Source organism: Candida metapsilosis (assembly GCF_017655625.1).
Source record: "Candida metapsilosis strain BP57 chromosome Unknown scaffold1, whole genome shotgun sequence".
Classification (NCBI taxonomy): Eukaryota; Fungi; Ascomycota; class Pichiomycetes; order Serinales; family Debaryomycetaceae; genus Lodderomyces; species Lodderomyces metapsilosis.
This window is the reverse complement of record NW_027138159.1, coordinates 3,033,277-3,052,251: the sequence shown is the minus strand read 5'-3', so window position 1 is coordinate 3,052,251 and position 18,975 is coordinate 3,033,277. Positions and strand designations below refer to the sequence as shown.

The 18,975-nt window shown below is 39.6% G+C and overlaps 9 protein-coding genes across 9 annotated transcripts; 3 read left to right on the top strand and 6 right to left on the bottom strand. All coding sequences in view use genetic code 12, as the record gives it.

Moving 5' to 3' along the window:
* Positions 1 to 4: 4 nt before the first annotated feature.
* RPP2B (ribosomal protein P2) lies at positions 5 to 343 on the bottom strand (the record flags this gene model as incomplete). Its single annotated transcript, XM_067690082.1, has 1 exon — positions 5 to 343. One exon carries the CDS (start codon positions 341 to 343, stop codon positions 5 to 7), a length of 339 nt encoding a protein of 112 aa, XP_067551368.1.
* A 386-nt stretch (positions 344 to 729) lies between these two features.
* RPS15 (40S ribosomal protein uS19) lies at positions 730 to 1,420 on the top strand (the record flags this gene model as incomplete). The annotated part of the gene is made up of 2 exons (XM_067690081.1): positions 730 to 742; positions 1,005 to 1,420. The coding sequence occupies 2 exons, from the start codon at positions 730 to 732 to the stop codon at positions 1,418 to 1,420; spliced, it is 429 nt and encodes a 142-aa protein (XP_067551367.1).
* Positions 1,421 to 1,693: 273 nt separating this feature from the next.
* DBP5 (ATP-dependent RNA helicase) lies at positions 1,694 to 3,166 on the top strand (the record flags this gene model as incomplete). The annotated part of the gene is made up of 1 exon (XM_067690080.1): positions 1,694 to 3,166. One exon carries the CDS (start codon positions 1,694 to 1,696, stop codon positions 3,164 to 3,166), a length of 1,473 nt encoding a protein of 490 aa, XP_067551366.1.
* Positions 3,167 to 3,206: 40 nt separating this feature from the next.
* On the bottom strand, positions 3,207 to 7,040 carry I9W82_001344 (uncharacterized protein; the record flags this gene model as incomplete). Its single annotated transcript, XM_067690079.1, has 3 exons — positions 3,207 to 4,197; positions 4,605 to 5,690; positions 6,454 to 7,040. 3 exons carry the CDS (start codon positions 7,038 to 7,040, stop codon positions 3,207 to 3,209), a joined length of 2,664 nt encoding a protein of 887 aa, XP_067551365.1.
* A 1,431-nt stretch (positions 7,041 to 8,471) lies between these two features.
* Positions 8,472 to 10,322, bottom strand: I9W82_001343 (uncharacterized protein; the record flags this gene model as incomplete). Its single annotated transcript, XM_067690078.1, has 1 exon — positions 8,472 to 10,322. The coding sequence occupies one exon, from the start codon at positions 10,320 to 10,322 to the stop codon at positions 8,472 to 8,474; it is 1,851 nt and encodes a 616-aa protein (XP_067551364.1).
* A 1,300-nt stretch (positions 10,323 to 11,622) lies between these two features.
* ARV1 (sterol homeostasis protein) lies at positions 11,623 to 13,557 on the bottom strand (the record flags this gene model as incomplete). Its single annotated transcript, XM_067690077.1, has 2 exons — positions 11,623 to 11,811; positions 12,856 to 13,557. The coding sequence occupies 2 exons, from the start codon at positions 13,555 to 13,557 to the stop codon at positions 11,623 to 11,625; spliced, it is 891 nt and encodes a 296-aa protein (XP_067551363.1).
* A 106-nt stretch (positions 13,558 to 13,663) lies between these two features.
* I9W82_001341 (FG-nucleoporin) lies at positions 13,664 to 14,884 on the bottom strand (the record flags this gene model as incomplete). Its single annotated transcript, XM_067690076.1, has 1 exon — positions 13,664 to 14,884. One exon carries the CDS (start codon positions 14,882 to 14,884, stop codon positions 13,664 to 13,666), a length of 1,221 nt encoding a protein of 406 aa, XP_067551362.1.
* Positions 14,885 to 14,961: 77 nt separating this feature from the next.
* Positions 14,962 to 16,812, bottom strand: I9W82_001340 (DNA topoisomerase 3; the record flags this gene model as incomplete). Its single annotated transcript, XM_067690075.1, has 1 exon — positions 14,962 to 16,812. The coding sequence occupies one exon, from the start codon at positions 16,810 to 16,812 to the stop codon at positions 14,962 to 14,964; it is 1,851 nt and encodes a 616-aa protein (XP_067551361.1).
* Positions 16,813 to 17,329: 517 nt separating this feature from the next.
* I9W82_001339 (uncharacterized protein) lies at positions 17,330 to 18,952 on the top strand (the record flags this gene model as incomplete). The annotated part of the gene is made up of 1 exon (XM_067690073.1): positions 17,330 to 18,952. One exon carries the CDS (start codon positions 17,330 to 17,332, stop codon positions 18,950 to 18,952), a length of 1,623 nt encoding a protein of 540 aa, XP_067551360.1.
* Positions 18,953 to 18,975: the final 23 nt, after the last annotated feature.

Below are 18,975 nucleotides of genomic sequence, written 5' to 3'. Positions count from 1 at the left end.
CTTTTTAATCGAATAAACCGAAACCCATGTCATCATCAGATTCTTCCTTTTCTTCTTCCTTAGCTTCTTCCTTAGCTTCTTCAGCAGCACCACCAGCAGCGGCACCTGAAGCACCAGAACCAGAAGCAGCAGCAGCACCACCGGATGGAACTGAAGCTAATTTGGTGTTACCTTCGGCAATCAATTCGTTGATGTCTTTGCCTTCCAAGTCTTTCAACAAGGTAGACAATCTTGATTCTTCAACTTCAACACCAACAGATTCCAACAAGGATGAGATGTCTGAAGCAGATGGGGAGGCGTTACCACCTTGGACTAACAACAAGTAAGCAGCTAAGTATTTCATTTTATATTATTGATGAGTAGAATAATCACTTTTAAGCAAATAGGTATTATGCAGACTATCCTTTGGTTTGAAGAAAGAGCTAAGCTGTGTGGGTATAATTTGGTGATGATTTTTCATTCTTTTTTCTCTCTCTGTGAGAGTATCTTTAGGGCTAGGGAGGAAGATTGTGTGTGGAGGTCACGTTTTAGAAAGAAGGGCTAAGTTGAAATTTAGTTTTTCGGATCTGTATGCAGTACCTACTATGAGACTGGTAAACACAAAATACTAACAAAAACTCTCACTACTTTGTAACTATGGGCAGAGTGAGTGAGAGAGAGAAAAAGATTTTTTAATTTTCAAAATTTCAAAGAACCTCTTTTGAGTATATACCTACGACAGCATAGAACATGGTTGACGCTAGTATGTTTATAATCCAATCATTCACCTTACACGAGGGGACATAATATAACAAAAAGGGGATTGTGAGAGTGTAATCCAAGGGGGGGATACAATGAATGGAAATGGAGACAAACCCAGCACAGAAATACATCAGTAAGAAGGATCAAGGGGTCAACACGTTTTCATGAACTCCTTCACCACTTTTAAGAACTAAAATCCCTGTGCTATATCCCCTCGCATCACTAGCCTTGTCCAAACACAAATACTAACTATTTTCTTTTAGCTGATAAAAAGAAGAGAACATTCAAGCAATTCTCCTTCAAGGGTGTTGATTTAAAAGATTTGGTTGAAATGCCAACCGAAGAATTCACCAAATTATGTGGTGCTAGAGTAAGAAGAAGATTCTCCAGAGGTTTGGACTCCAAACCAATGGGTCTCATCAAAAAATTGAGAGCTGCCAGAGCTGCTACTGAACCAAACGAAAGACCAGCTATCGTCAAAACTCACTTGAGAAACATGATTGTTGTTCCAGAAATGATTGGTTCCGTTGTTGGTGTTTACAATGGTAAGGTTTTCAACACTGTTGAAATCAAGCCAGAAATGGTTGGTCACTACTTGGGTGAATTCTCAATTTCATACACTCCAGTTAGACACGGTAGAGCTGGTAACGCTTCATCAAGATTCATGCCATTGAGATAAATTTAGAGTGATTACGATTGCTCTTTTCTTTTCTCTAACAATATGTGTTCAGTTTCAGACTGAGTGCATTCCTTTTTTTTAAAACTTTGTAATTTATAGTCAATAGGGGTTTTAATCAAAACACACAAATTAAGTAAATCGTTTAGAATCGTTGTAGTGTGTCTTCTTCCTAAAGCTTGTCATATTAGCAAGAGTGAAATTGATGGACAAAAAAAAAAAAAATGTGAAGGTTTGTTCAACATCTCGCAGGTTTGTCTTCACTACCAATCAATCATGTCTGCAGATACAAAAAGAGTTGATGCTGACGCATCAGAATTGCTTTCGAGTCTTTCATTATCCAAGCCTGGAGACAAATCAAAAGATAAAAAGCCAGAAGATGCCCCGGCTAAAGCACCAGAGGCTAAAGACACTACCAAATCATCCAACGATTCTGCACCAACGACAGACTCTAGTGAAACGAAATCTGCATCAGAGCCAGAATCAAACTTGATATCGAATCAATATGAAGTGCAAGTTAAATTGGCTGATTTACAAGCTGATCCGAACTCACCATTATATTCAGTAAAATCATTTGATGAACTAGGTCTTAAACCAGAGTTACTTAAAGGGTTATACGCTATGAAATTCAACAAACCATCGAAAATTCAAGAAAAGGCTTTGCCATTGTTGATTTCTAATCCTCCTAAAAACATGATTGGTCAATCTCAATCCGGTACTGGTAAAACAGCTGCATTTTCATTGACGATGTTGTCGAGAGTCGATGAAAGTATCAAGGAACCACAAGCCATATGTTTAGCTCCAACTAGAGAATTGGCAAGACAGACTATGGAGGTCATAACCACCATGGGTAAATTTTCATCAATTACTACCCAATTGGTTGTTCCAGAACTGGTACCTAGAGGCCAAGCAGTTCATGCTCAAATTATCGTTGGAACTCCTGGATTGGTTAATGATTTGGTTAATAGAAGACTCATTAATGTCAACAATGTTAAGGTATTTGTGCTCGATGAAGCTGATAATATGTTGGATGCACAGAACTTGGGTGATCAATGTATTAGACTCAAGAAAAGAATACCCAAAACTGCTCAATTGGTACTATTTAGTGCTACCTTCCCAACTGAAGTTAGAAAGTATGCTGAAAGATTTGTCCCTAATGCAAATTCCTTAGAGTTGAAACAAGAAGAGTTGAATGTTTCTGGTATCAAGCAATTATACATGGATTGTAATTCAGAGGAACATAAATTTGAAGTTTTATGTGAATTGTATGGGTTGTTAACCATTGGTTCATCAATTATCTTTGTTGAAAAGAAGGAAACTTCAGAAAGATTATGGCACAAGATGAAACAAGAAGGACACAAGGTTTCCTTATTGCATGGAAGTTTGCAAGCAGCTGATCGTGATCGTTTAATCGATGATTTCAGAGAAGGTAGATCTAAAGTTTTAATCACAACAAATGTTCTTGCTAGAGGTATTGATATTGCGTCAGTGTCAATGGTGGTTAACTACGACTTACCAGTAATGGGACCAAAAAGGCAAGCTGATCCTTCCACTTATTTGCATAGAATTGGAAGAACAGGTAGGTTTGGTAGAGTTGGTGTCTCGGTGTCATTTGTCGCTAGCGAACACGATTTGGAAGTGTTGCAAGCAATTCAACAGTATTTCGGTGGAATCGAAATGACTAGAGTACCAACTGACGATTGGGATGAAGTTGAAGAAATAGTGACTAAAGTTATAAAGAGTAAATAGTTTGAGTAATAGAGCACGTTTATTACATCTCTAAACCTATTTACACGGTGATGGCTTGCTTTGATCTTGGGGGCAATCTCCTCAATACAACATCCCAATCAATACATTCCCAGCAATTTTCCAAGTATTTCTGTTTACCAAATACTCCATAATCTATTAAATAATTTCTTGGTGATGCATCAATTGACAATGCTGGAATCAACTTTTTATTCAAATATGAAGTTTCCAATTCAGCCTGTTCGGCAGTTCCCAACTTCAAAGCATTTTCATCTGATTCAGTTTCTGATTTCTCAGTTTTTACCTCATCTTCTTCCACTTCTTCTTCAGATTTAGGTTGAGCTTCGTTTTCTTGCAACATACTCTTCATACGTCTAATTTGACCTGATCTTTCCGAATCATCCACAGTTCCGCCATTGTAAGTAACAACAATGGCCAAATTATGAAACGCTGGAGTCGAAGTGAACCCAGATAAAGCAGCACCTGAGCCTCTATTCAAGTAATTTTGTCCAACAGTCAGCTCAGCCACCAACCATACTGATCCATCTCCTTTGATTGCTCTTGCGGTATTTATCAACAATGTACGAAACTCAACCACGGATCCAAACGAATGATTAATCCAATCAAGTAAAATTTCATCGGTTGGTATATTACCAAACACACTACCATTGGGAGTCTCCAACAAACTCAGAGCATCAGGCCTGACAATCTCAAATGGAGCTCCTTGTTGCAAAGGTCGTAAATTTTCAAAAAATTGTTGAAGATTATGCAACTTTGAAGCATTTTTATGTATGTGGTATAATTCAGGCTTGTTGATGGTGGCAGCAACCAATTCAGGTAAAGTATACGACTTGTCTTCTAAGTTGGCCGCTTGTATCAAGTACTGGTTCAAGTTTTGAATCAACTGGTTACCTTGTTTGAACCATAATTGATCCAATGCTGAATGAGAAAAGAGCCCTTCGAAATTGGCATCGGTGGCTTTCAAAACTTCTAGAGTCTTGTTGACTGGGAGTGAAAATGAAGTGGATACTGATCTAGTGAAATATAGTCCCACTGGTATCCTCTTTACCGTTAGATTGTGAAACATCTCTGAGGATCTATTGCAATAAGTCTGGTCTGTTCTTTTTAAATGAAAAATATTTCAACCCAGGTTTTGACAATTCTTTTTTTTTTTTTTTCTTTCTCTCTCTTTTTCTCTCTTTTATTAAAAAAATCAAAACCTATACAAAATATAACACTCATACAAATATAATAATCAAATTAAGGGAAGATATCACCTTTTTTACATATATATAAAAAAAAAGAACGCTTTAGCAAAACAATGTCATAATCAAATGTGCAAGTGAGCTGTCTATAATCTTAGCCAAAATGGAATAAAATAAAACAAAAAAAAAAAAAAAAAAGAGCCACGGTTCTTCAAACAAAAGCCGTAATATCCTACCTCCTTACTTTCAAACTCTTGACTCTTCTGATGAATGAGTTACCCCCTGGTGGCTTCAAATCATCGTCGTCTTCGCCAGTTTCAATATCCAATGCATTCAAAGATCCTCTTCTGACATTCTCTCCACTGTGCCTGTCATCACTAGATGCTCTTCTCGATGTGTTTGAGGAACCATTGCCTTTGAATCTTTGCACTAACGACTTTTTTCTACCCAAACCTCCATTTGATGGTGACAAATAGTCTTCACTACCTTTTGGAGCTGGTGCACCATCAAGGAACGTTGTAGAGCCTAGACCTGCTGTAGTGGATCCGTGGATAGGCTCAGCCTTTTGAGTTGAGTCAAAGGCAATCACCGATGGGTTCTGTTTTGGGGTGTACATGGTTGTCTGCGGACCGTCTGAAACTCTATTGGTTTTGATCACAGGTACAGCATCTTTTTCATCACCCTTGAAATGATTTCCTTCACCACCCAATTTGCTATCGTTAACATTGTCAATACCAAAAGCAAGATTCATTTGTTGGTTCTTATCAAAGTTGGCAGCACCGGCAATGGAGTTGTTTGGCCCATCAGCAGGGAAAGCCATGACAGGCGCCTTCTTTGCATTCTTGTTTCTGTGTGGCGTACAAGCATCAAATGGTCCATCGTGATGAAACCCTCCTCCAAAAAACCCAGTGACATCCAATTTATCAATAGTGTCCATATTCTTGGCTTTTACAGGTTCTGGCTTACGCTTACTTGGTGACCTATGTCTTGATGACTTGTGTGGACGTGATGATGATGACGATGATGATTTGTGATGACTTCTGTGGTAGTGAGAATCAGAATGGGAGCGATGCTGCCTAGTTGAAGATGAACCTGACTCTTTTTCTCTTCTATACTCTCTCTTTGCAGCTTCTCGACCAGCAGCTTCTTCGTATGATGGTGGAGCAAAGTCTTCTGTTGGCTTTGGTGGGCGGGCTGGTGGAGTATTTGAATGTCTTGGTGGGGAAAATTGTGGTTCGCGTTCGCGTTGAATTGGACGTTGGCTGAGTAATTGCTCTTCTTCCTCGGGTTCAGTAACGAATGGGTTATTTGACTTCATGGCTCTGGAAAAAAAAGGTATAAAAGTTAGTATATTATTTTTGATTATCTATGCGGTTTTGGTTGTCCTGAAAGAAGAAAATAGGTTTGCAACTGATGGTATATTTTCTTGACAGGTTTCTTTTATCAAAAGATAAGTGACTGTTATGGGTTCTTTTTTATTTTTATCTTTGTTTTTTTTTTTTGTTGTTGTTGTTGACTTTTCTTTTTTTTGGGAAAGTCACATTAAAAATTCTCCATTTAAAACACACACCCACAAATAAGTCAGGGGAGGAGTCATACTTTTTGATTGCTGTCAAGTGGATTGGCGGAGTTTCAATTGTGGCTGATGTAGTGTGGATAGATTGTATGACTGAACTCAGAATTTCCTTTTTTTACTTGCAACTAGGCTTAGCTTGCAAATAGCAAACATAAAGTTCATGCACCATGTACGGAATAATTGTGTAACTCACGCCGCTTCTATCTCCCCCCCCCTTTTTTTTTTTCTGAATGCATAAACGGGTCGATCGGTGGTGGTGGCGCGAATGGAACAAAAAAAAAAAAAAAGTAAAAATAGAATCGCCCATTCTTTGGAGGCTATGTAGACTCACACAAATGTTAAGACACACTTTTCTACCCGGAGATAAGATATGAAAGCAAAAAGACGGTTGTAAATGGATACTCAACCGACTCAGTTTGTGTTCAGTCATGGTATAAAAAAAATTTTCTCTTCTTTTCAAGAACAACCAGAAACCGCTAGATTGATAGTTAGTAAAGTAGTACACATACCTCTTGCTAGAATAGTTGACACTAGAGTCACTGTCGGATCTTAGTGTTTGTGGTTTAACTGGTCGTGAATAACCATTACTATGATGGTCGTTGGAGCTGCCAATGTATGACAAGTGGCCATTGGCATTGCCCCCGCTGTTGATTCTGCTATACCTTCTGGAATCATTGCCATATCTACCAATATTACTGTCAAGCGAAGCGTTATTGTTTTGATAATAACTAAGGATCTTGTTTGGACTAGCTTGACTATCGGACTCTGCGTCAGCATATAGTTCCTCGTCATCACTGCCATCAACAAGTTGCCTGTTTTTCGCAACCCACTCATCAAAATGGGCTGATGATGTAGATTGGTTGCTCAAGGCAGATGCTTTGCGGGGACTATGAGCATAGTGTTTGGCTATGACACTACTGTGGCTATTGTTTGTATTCTGATATCCCAAGCTATGTTGTGGTATTTGAAGCAGCAGCAGTGATGATTGTGGTTGGACTGGAGCTGGAGATGGTTGGTATTGCCTAAAGGGGTTGTTTGATGACAATCTTCTCAACGAGTCATTCGATGAGTAGGAATGATTCGGTTGTTGATACATCGTGGGTGTGTGTAAATGTTACAATAGGGGGTGGTACCTTGATAGTTTAGTGCTTTGAGTATGTTGCGGGTTGATTGTGTCAAATGTATTATTACAATCCTTTTCTTTTCTCCACTGTGATGAAGGAAAACAATTGACGTGTACAGAAAAAAAGTTGACTAGTGAAGAAGTAGTCTCTGTTTTGCAATCGGTATCTATATTATCACTTCAAGGAATGTGACGATAATCTGAATGAAGTTTGTTGAGAAAAAGAAAAGGTCCAATAGACGTGATTATTTTTAATGATTCAATTTGTTAAAAGGAATTAGCAGATTTCAAAAAAAAAAATTTTGAGAGACGAGAAAGAAAAAATAAAAAATAAAATAAAAAATAAAATATAAAATAACTATTAATGTTTAAACTAACTTTTTTTTTTTATTTTCTCTATTGTCTTTTATATACAGTACACTTATATAGAACACTTACTTTTGATTTGAAAGTCATGGGCAACGAACAGTGTACAAAGTATCACCAGCACCTCAGTACGACCTTCAGACTATATAGGCTACATCAAATAAGCGAAGGAAACTTATCCTTCATCTTGGTAAAACTTCACAAGCCACGCCCCTCTCCATACTCATCATACAAAGAACACAAACATTTTGACCAAACAAAGCCACCAAATACAATTGACCCCCTATAAGAAGAATAGCGAAAAAGAGTTAATCTGACTAAAGCCGTGCATTTCAATTTAACCATTATGCGTCTAAATTGGCTCTGGCTCTGGCCAATGCAAATTTTACTCAATTCTAGACTCTTTTTGAAAGGCATACACAAAAAGGTGATCCTTGTTTTTTAGGATAACCTATTCTACTTCTCTAAGACTACACTCGCTACTAACTCCTTTTGTACCATTCTCTTAAGTAACTGCAAAAATAAACCTGAAATAGGTAAATAGACCGCCTTGTGTGGGTGAGAATCTGAAATTTTTGATTTTGTAGCACATGACGCGTCGAATTTTTCCCTTTTGGTAAAAAAAGCAGTATATTACACAAACTTTGAGAGATTTTGGTCCTGTCGTGACAATCTAATACACGACATTGATAAGCTGATCAATAAAATGTGTCAGGAAATGAACACCATTGTGCCTTAGATTTAGCAAACGATTCAGTTTAGATGGAGGGAAGGCGACCAAGAATAAAGTAAATCAAGATAAGCGATTAACATTTCCTTCCTATCAGGTACAAAATAAAGTTGCCAAGATAGATCTTCTGTAGTAGTGTCAAGTTTGTTCCTATTTGTAAAACGCTTCTACGGGATGTCTCACTTCCCAGCTATATTTACGACCAAAGATGATCTATAGTTATATTGCAACAGATATGCTACTGAAACTTATCCTACTTGGTTTAAAATAATAAATAAAAGATTACATTAAAACTGAATCTACTCTATCTAAAAGGAACTCCATACCCAATCATTCGGAATATCACCAACAACACTCATTCGACGATCACTCAAGCCGTCTTGTTCAACAGCAACACCATTTCGATCTTTAGCTTGTTGCCTTTTAGGACTACGGATGCTCAATTGTTTAAAGTCGAGCGAGACAGTCGTCGTCTCATAATCTACCCTTTTGAGATCATTCTTGTATGTGTTTTCAACCACAACAACTCGACAGTCAGTCTTGCTTGATGTTGAATCTTCCTCATTGACTAGTGAAGCGATATTGGCTGGCTTATTTATCTCAGTGTATAATGTATTGTAAAGTATAGTACACTTGTTGCATGTCTTTGCGTGATACGCTATGGAATCAAGATTTTCACTGGGGGTTGACACTGGAATAACAAAATTGGCATTTTTATCAATTATAGGAACCAATGTTGTAAACCTATTAGATTGAATATCAGCTATAACAAATGTAGGAGTCGAACTCATACTGATCGATTTTGAAGTACTTGAAGTAGGAGTAGATGATGGTGTCGAACTCCCATCAGCAATATTTAAGCACAGCTTGCAAAATATCAAACCACAAAAACGACAGTGGTGCCGTCTGGGCACATCATAGATCATTGTCACAAGGGGGCTATGAAATGGCCGTAGACAAGACATGCAAGCATCGGCTGTATTGTTCAGTTGCCAATGTTGGTGAGTTGGCTCACTGGAAATATTAAGAAATTGCAAATCTGTGGTGAATATTGTGTAAACAGATGTAGCTGGGTTAAGGTTCACGGGTGGGAGTGGGGGTGATTGCAAAAGTTGTTTCCTTGGGGGCACCGTGTTCCTTGCTAATGTGGTAGAAGAAGATTTTGCAGATGCCGAGTCCTGAGACTGGCTACTAGAATTGGAATGTGCTGAAATCAGGCTTTGCTTTGGTGATTGTTGTGGATGCAGCTCCTGCAATGGCTCGGGGCGCAAAGCAGCCGGTGTCATCAAGGGCTTTTTCATCTGATATACTTGATTTAACATTTGATGAGAAGCTTTCTTGGAAGGCTTGGGAAAACTAGCTTGATTCTTGAGCCTAGTGGACGTGACTCCATTGTTTTGAGACATCTCTAGATTAGTCCTAGGTGGGCTGCAGACGGGACTAACGTGATCTTGCTTAACTTCGCATATGCAATTATCACGAGTAAAATCCCGAAGCAACTTGATCTCATTATCAACTCTATTGGTCTGGGTTGGAGTAGAATTACGTCTAGTTGGCTGAGAAAGATCAAATTCAGCAGGAGTGTACTCTTTATTGTCATCAGCGTTCGCTAGAGCCTCTTGCTCGTCTTCCAGGTCCTTCCCAAATGATTCACTACGGTTTGTCACTGGCTTGCTTCCATAGATGTAGTGACTGCTCATTTGGGGACACCGAATCTTCTCGTCATAGTCATCAGCTACAATATCATTCAGCAGGCACAGAACGACGCCACTCTGTAATTGTCTTGGTGTTGCAGACCTCGATCTAGACTTGTTTCCGCCAATGCCTGATGTTATATTCAGTTTTAAATCCCGATTAAAGATCTTTCTTTCTTCTATAGGCTTTTTCAGGAATGAAAATGGCGGAAGCTCGGTAGTGTCGGTATTCTTCATCTCAAGGCCATTTGTCTTATCATCCTTGTGCAAAGGTGTGGTAGTTCCTGTGCTATTTGAGTTGCCAAGGTAGTTATTATTGTTGAAAGAGCCACAAAGGATCTGGGAGGGCGTTATCACAATCAGCGACTTTCTTCGAGCATCAGTTGTGTTGGTTGCTGAAGCTGGCTGATGGGGAGGCGGCGAAATCGCAGTGGCACCTTGCGCTTGGGTTGTAGCTTTCAACATTCTTTCGATACGGCATTCAAAAGTGGTTTCTCTCTCGGGCAGGTTGAAAAGTCCGGGTATAATAATGAATATCGAACTCTTTATAACAACAGTAAATCAGTCATATTGAAAAGGTGGAAGTCGAAAGACTTTTTTTTTGGTTGATTAGCATTGTTTAAGGCAATTACGTTTGTGTAATAATTAGCAATGTACGATAACGAAATTAGAAAACAAAGGCGGGTGTTTTTCACTATAGCAATAGAGGTTATCAGGAGCTGCCAGGTAGGGGAAGACCTTTGAAGGATACATTTTACTTGAAAGTAGTTTCTAGGGGAAGGGTTGAAGATAAAGTTCCACCTTGCACCTCTACGAGATACTCTGATTAAGGGGTATATCTATTGTGATGGCCTCGTTTCCTGAGTCGAATAACTCTTGTCATCTTTCCTTATCATATTCACTGAAATGCATAATAATCAAGGCTTATCTTGACGGTTGTACTGACACAGAAAATCAGTCTACTGATACCAAAGTATATCTCTGAGAAAACAGATATGATATTGGAAATTGTGTATCACAAGAAGCTTCGATGATAATCACAAAAAAAAGGGAAAAAAAATACTACCCGGACAACAGAGATACGCCCTTTGCACAAAGACAAATTTAATACAGGGGACCAAGATTTACCAGACACAAATAACAACCCTTCGTTGGCTTGATGAAGAGCTGTGAACGAAACGACGAAGAGATATTGTTTGCTCTTTATGGTTTATGTCGATCATACACACTTTATCTTTGTTCGCTTCATGCGCAAAGCACATAAAATGTATTGGTCCCAAAAGCCTCCCCTCCTCTATTTAGATATCGTTTACACGTGCACACATTCAAAGCCGGCTCGCCACAGTTATCATAAAGAAAAGCTATAACAGAACTAGAACATTCCTTTTGGAGCTATCCTCCCCTGATAAGGTAACCCCTTCTGCGGCATACAGGACCACGAGGTCAGACTCACTTACTCTTTCGGAAAATTACTCTGATACAACACCCTATAGCCTTCTAGACTGTCTGCGAGCATTTCGCGTATGTTATTCCTCTAAATTGTTGTGAATTACTAAAAACGAGCCTAGACTATTTTCCTAGAGTGATTTCGTAAGTTCAAGGATGAAAGTTCGAATCAAAGGAGAGGCCAGACACAGAAAATACTGAAAGACTTATTTATTAAACTAATCCTTAAGAACAACGTATAACGCATGTAAAATACCCGGGAAATAAATGAAAATACAAAGCAAACAGTTCAACCAGAATGATGGTCCTAAACCATCCTTCATGAATACCGCCAATGGTGGTAAAAATATGGCGAGGATAATGGCAACGATTTTCTCAGAATCCATCTTGACTTATATAATGATTCTGTTATGTAGGGTGTAGTGGTTGTAGGAGTGGTAGTTTCAATAGTAGTATCAGCAGCAGCAGTATTAATGCTAATTAAAAGCGCTGTTTTGGCGAGATGTAACTTTTAGATTCTGGGTGGGGATCAAAAATATGGGACAGCTTATATATCCGTTCGTAACACAAGTTATATATGTACGTTAAGTCAAGCAGAGGGTGAGGCAAGACTATTTCAATTGATAAATGGAAGGCAAAAGCAGTGAAGGATGAATAATTTGTGGGATGTATCTCCTTTTTACTTCCTCTCTCTCGGATGTTCTATTTTCTCGTTGTTGGGATTTTTTTCCTTTGGTTTTTATTACTTGAAGTTTTATTTAAAGAAATTTATATACAGTACTACTTAAATTACCTCTGTTTTTGTGTTTTTATTATTTTTTGATCATTTACGACTAAAAACAAACAAAAACTGTTTTGAAAATCACTCAAGAGTCATTTACTTGTGTATTCGGCAACTACGTATTTACACAAGGAGGGATATAGAAGATTGAGTGCTCTTCGTATGCTCAGTAAACACAATTATAACTTTCGCTTTGGATTCTTTTCCAACATACTCATTGGTCAATCGAAGCGCCAGAATTCCCTAATCGGTAATAGTGAAAAAAGATTGAGCGGCTATTTTTGAAGCATAATTTGCATACTTCTCTACGGAAAAAGGGTGCTCGGAGTACGGCTCTATATGAAAACAACGCAAAAATGTCTTCATCGCAATGCATACTGTCATCCCACACTAATCAATGGGTCACTCGAGCTCAAATTCGGAAGTAATGGGCTCTTCATTCAATCTAAATGACGCAAAAGAAAAAAAAAAAAAAAAAAAATCCAAGAAATGGACATAAAAAGAAGTACGGTAACTCCGGCCGAATTTTTTTTATTCGTCTCCGAATTCCATGCAATCTTAACTCCGAGCCTGCATCAAAGTTCACCTCAAACTCTACATGGAGTATACCACTTGCTCATCAGGAACGTCCCAGATAAGCAAACATATAAGAAACACAACTTTAACAATGCGACAAGAACAGATGCATTACATTATACACTCTGCTAAAACTCGTTTTGTCCAAGCGACGACTAGATACAGCACAAACGACGAAACCAGCACCGTTGTCACAGTCGCCATGTAAGCGAATCCGGTCACAATATGTAATGCTTCAATGACATAAATGAAACCAATAACATCAAACGTTCTATATGGAATTGAAATATCATAGGGCCAAATCAATGTCAAGATACGAAACAACTTCACTGATCCTGAACACATTATTGTGGTTAATAGTACTGCATTTGTGTAACTCCATTGATCGCGTTGAGGAATAACTGTGTTTGTTGCATTTCCAAAGCCGTAGTGTACACGAAGAAGCCATTGCATAATAAAGTTAAACACTATATGACGTGAGCTGATGATAACGATAAAAAACATATACTGCTTAGTTAAACTCTTTTGTAGTACCAATTGTGTGATTCCCTCTTCATCAACATTTCCTTGTAGCCAAAAGTGGCTTCTTTCAAACGTTGCCCATGTCAAGTACACTTCAAACAAGATAATTAAAATACTCAAACGAATCAAGTTTTGATACTTTGAACTGAAATTGCTATGGTTGCGTATTTGCCATTCCGTCAAATTGTATGCCAAATGTCGATAAGCTGGTTTCTTCAACAATAGAATATCAAGAAATAAAATTACGGCGTCATACTCGATGTATTTATCACAAACCTTGTTGCAGGAGTCACAGACTGTTAATTTCACGTATTCACTCTTGTACTTGGAGTATAGAGTAGGTATATTGCGATGCCCACATTCTATGCAAATCATTGAAGGGAAGGGGAAGGTTGTGTCAATATGTTTTTTTTTTTTTTTTTTTTGCGCTTGTTTTAGTTCCTAATCATCACTTCATTAAAACTCTATAAATGTATATATTTCAAACACATAACTCTGGTGGCGGGGGTACATCTGGGATACGACCCAACTCAAATGCTGGTGCTTTGAAAGCTTCTTGTGCAGCTACACTCAATTGAGCAAGCAGCGTTGAAAGATCGCCCTTGGTAGTTGATACAGAGTTTGGATTGCTTGTAGAACCAAACAGCAGCAGCGAGGGAGCCTGTAATCCAAATTGATTTGATGCTTGGTTGGACCCAAATGTATTTTGGGTGGTAGACGTAGACGCAAATGGCGACAGCGACAGTTTAGTTTGTCCAAATGCATTCAGAGCTTGGTTGGATTGACCAAATGGAGACAGCGTCGGTGCCGTGTTTGGTTGACCGAATACACTAGTCGCTGCTGTGTTGGAATTTTGAGCTGCTGCTCCAAATGGCGAAGATGTCGGCTTTTGTTGTTGTCCAAACGGGTTAGAGGCGATTGCACTAAATGGTGACGCCGTTGATGCTTGTTTGTTCCCAAATGCAGAAGTAGCTCCACCAAAAGCAGAAGTTGGTGCACTTGATGTTCCAGATCCGAATGCCAGGGTTTGGCTCGGTTTACCAAACCCACTGCTTCCAAAGCCACTACTACCACCACTTCCAAAGCCACTACTTCCAAAGGCAGACGAAGTAGCCGGTGTATTATTTTGTCCAAATGCAGACGATGCTGATGGGTTACCAAACCCTGCACTTGTTCCAGCTGAACTACCAAAAGGAGATGGCTTTGCTGTTCCTGCCGCTGTGCCAAACGCACCACCAGTTGTACCTTGTGTCAGATTTGATCCGAATGCGGAGGTCGTCGGTTGACTTCCTTGACTACCAAAAGCTGATGTCTGCAATGCTCCAAAGGGACTAGGTTGTGATGTCGTTTTATTCAGTGCCCCAAATGCCAGCTGAGGGGTATTGCCAAATGCTGAACTACCAAAGCCCGTACTTCCAAATCCCGTGCTATTGCTTGTGGATGCCTGCTTTCCGAACCCTGAGCTGCCAAAACCCGAGCTGCCAAATCCTGAACTCCCAAAACCTGTATTTCCAAATCCCGAGCTGCCAAAGCCAGAGCCTGCCAGTTCTGAGCCCCCGAATCCAGAATTGCCGAAACCAGAGCTGCCAAAACCTTGGCCTGTGTTTGCAGTGGCGCCAGAGCCAAACCCAGAGCTTGAAGGCTTATTATTCGTCGCAAATGGGTTTGATTGATTTCCAAACGCACCCGATGATCCAAACATGGTTGGAGAGGAAAGTAATTTCATCAGAGCTTTTTTTTTTTTTTATGTTTGGCTTTGCTTTTGCGCGCATTTCTATCTCAACCTGTATTACGTATTACTGTTCTACATTCATTAATTAAAAGCGGAAGCTTTTGTGAGCAAATACCATATGCATCGTGGTATATCTGCTTCATTTCTTCCACCACTTCAGGCTTGGTCTTAGATCCATTACAAATATCCTGTAACGAATTTTCCAACGATTTCCGTAAAAATGGTTTTGATAATGAAATCCCATTAAACTCCATTTTATCAAAGCCTTCAATAAGGCCAATTCCTAATGGTGACGGTTCAATATACTCAACTCTGCCTCGTTTTACCTTCTTGGCATATTTACGCAACAAAATTTTGTCAATATGTTCGGCAATTGTTGCATCAGTACCTATACCATTTACATCCATCAAAGCAATCAACTCAGGCTCTGTCATCATTTGCGGTGGACTTGTCTTACCTTCCTTCATCAACCCACTTGATATTTTCACTTTCTCTCCCTCCTGGAAATTCGGCAACAGTTTAGAACTTTCCCATTTCTTGTATGTGAATATATCCAAATAGTTTTTCTCAGTGACCATCAACCCACTTGCAGTGAAAAACTCATCTCCCCATTTCAAGGTTGCCAGTGTCAACATACCCTTGGCATCTTTTGAACAACATGCTAGAAATCGTCGTACAACATATTCATACACCTTCTTTTCATTAGCAGAGTCCAACGAATCAATTGACACATAATTAACGGGATGAATGGCAGGGTGCGCATGATCGTCGTGTGACCCGTTCCTTGGTTGCTCATGACCATTGCTTAGTAGACCTCCACTATACATTCCCCATCGAGGATCTTGTTTCTGCTTTTCAAATATGCCTCTAAAGTCCATTGTTGATGGGTATTTGTCAGTTTCAGTCCTAGGATACGATAGAAACCCTCGATTATACAACTTCTCTGCTGCTTCAAGAGCGGCCTTGGCAGACATTTTAAAGTACTTTGCACAATCCTTTTGTAGCTCAACTGTGGTTAGCGGTAATGGCCGGTAGTTGCTCGTTGGTTTTGTTTCCAATTTGGTAATCTCACCTTGTTCGTGCTTGAGACATCGCTCGTACATGAGCAAGACGTATAATCTATCAAAAATGTGACCCTTTACCCAATTAAATACAGTTCTTTTGCTCTCCTTTCGTAGCATTGGTTCAATGAACCAGAATGGTTCAGGTTTGAAGTTCTTCACTCTCCTGTATCTATCAACCACAAATCCAAGAGTTGGAAACTGACAAGTTCCGTAGGAAGCTATTTCCTTTTTTTCAATGATGTTGCTTGATTTTAAACTATCTGTCAAAAGCCGCGTGAAGCTTGTACCTACTCTAAAATCGACTTCCATACGACATGATACTGCTGATGCTGCCTTCATATCAAGTCCAATGGGCGATTTGGCCGCACGTAGAATATGATTTCGCTCAAGATGAGAAAACTTGCTTCTCCAAACATCACCTAGTGCAATTCGACTATTTCCCTTCCTCGCCGCGTCAAAGATCTCCTTTCCAATAAATTCTCCTTCTCGATCGCAATCTGTCCATATCATCAACTTATCTGAAGTCCTAGCTTCATTGGCTATATTATCAAACACGTCTTTCTTTGTTACAATTGTGATTATATCCGCTGTAAATAGCGTTTCCGCGGAGCATTTCCCCCACAGATACTGTTTTGGGAAGTCGAGGTTGGTTATATGTCCGACAACTGAGGTCATTGTCACATCACAAAGGCCACGATCTGGGAATGCAAACTTAAAATCATAGTTCTTTATGTATTTGTTTTTCGAGCTTCGGACCAGAACTCTTCCTCCTCCTAATATATTGGCCACTTCCTTCGCTATTGATGGTTTTTCTGCCACACATAGAATCTTCATAAGCCCGTTGTGTTGATTTGTGGTGCTCTGATGAGATTGGCTTCCTGATCTGGAACGTCTCTCTAACAAACTGTTGTTTTTTTTTATTCTTGTAAGATGCCCGACGCGTGTGCCACAAAATTGGAGGGTGGGAGGTTGGGACACAGCGGTCAGCCATATTGGAAGTAAGTAGATCTAACTGGCAAGAGAGTAAAGACGATTGATATAGAGAAGCTACGATGGGGGGGAGGCGTATACGAACTTGAAAGTTAGTACATAATTTTTGCAATGAGGATGAAGCTTCTACTTGCGGAGGATGCTACAAAGCTTGCACGGTGAAGCACTGAAGAGTCCATTTGACAGAATCTCCTCTTTTGAGGATACACACTAGCCTTACGACTTGTTGTTGCCTGTCTAGAGATTTCTTTTGTGTGGGGTTTCCGTGACTGTGGATCCTGAGAAAAGATAAGAGACATCAAATTTACGCATTCGCTCTCACTCACCCAATTTACACACACACACACATACATCTTCATCGATGGATAATGATTATGAATCAATAAATTTAGCATCGACTCTCAAGAGCGAATTGGTAGCCAAGTCGCCCAGGAGGAATCAACAACAGGTTCCAGTTTCGGAGAGCGAAAGCTACGATGATGATGAATTTGAGCATGACCCAGAAGAGTTTATAACCGATAAACACAGTGATTTGGTACACGAGCCCCAGCTTCGAGATGATACTTTACACCTAAGCGATCAGCAAGCCGATATGCTAGCAGACTCGAATACCACTTTGAGGTTGAGCCTGATTCATTTGTCAGAGCTAATGCCTCCACTTCACAACAAAAACTTTAATGAACCCATGCAGTACCTTTCAGGACGAATAAAAAATCTTGAAAGGAATTTATTAGAGCAAACGCAAAGCTATAGCGCTTTGTTGAGGAAAGGAGATTCAACTGTGGCCGATGTAAGGTCAAAGATTCAGCAAACTTTTCGTCAATTGTCAGAAGCTTACCTTTCATTGAATGAGCTATACTCAAAAGATGCATCCTATACAAAGTCAGTATGCACCTACTTTGATGCTTGGGGTGTGAAACGTGATAGAGTCTTGGACAAAATACAAAGGGCTAAAAGTGTGGAAAGTACCCATGGAGCTAAGCTTGTGAGTTTATTGAATGAGACCGCAGTGGTTGATGATGAAATTAAGGAACTTCAGAAGCGGATCACCGTTTTACAAGAAAAGAAAACAGTCTTGAACAAGGAAATTGAAGATACTACTAGTGTATTGGAAAGTCGTACTGCGATTTGTGGAGAGAACTTACGCTATTTGGAGCTGAATGGGAGAGAAGTTCTACTGGACTATCTATCATACAATGGATTTCCTGATTCAGACCTAATAGCTTTGATTAAGGAGCGAGATGTAGACTTGTCATTCACCATGCCAGAAAAGATTGAGCAGGAGTCCAAGTTCATCGAATTAAAGTTGCCACCTCAGATTCGCAAGCAAAGCGATTCTGCCGGCGAACTGAATGTCCAAGAGTCGATAGGAATGAAACCGTACGAGCCTCCACTGGTATCAGACGAACCGACTCCAGCTCCTCATAAACAAGACGAATCATTGATGAATCACGGGCACGGCCCAACACCATTCGAAAAAGGGTATGCCACAGGTGCTCAAAACTCGAGGCTGATAAAAACTCAGCTTCAGAATATCATTCAGAAAGTGCTTCAGCGTGCCTCGACAGTGAATGAATCTCAACAAAAGCAAAATAATATGTCAACCGCAACTTTAGACATCGAGCCTATAACGACTTTCTTACGACTACGAGTGGAAGCGTTGAGTGATCAAGCAGTAAATACCACAAAAATGGCTGCACTCTACCATGAATATGACAAGCAGTGGTCTCAAGTACAACAAATAATGGCTCTACAAGAGGAGAAGCTTGAACAAATTTTGAAGGAGTCAAACGCTACAGGGGATGTTACGCCAGTGCTTCAAGTGTTGACTCAGACTCAAAATCAGTTGGAGCTGGCATATAACTCAATTCCTTCCAAGGATCCACAAAGCATTTTGTCGCAATTGGTAGAACATGAGGTTGATGCAGTAATTGAAGCTGTGTCAATGGTTGCCGGACAAAATCACGATCGTGTAGACAATTAGAGTTGGTGTATGCAAATTGTGTA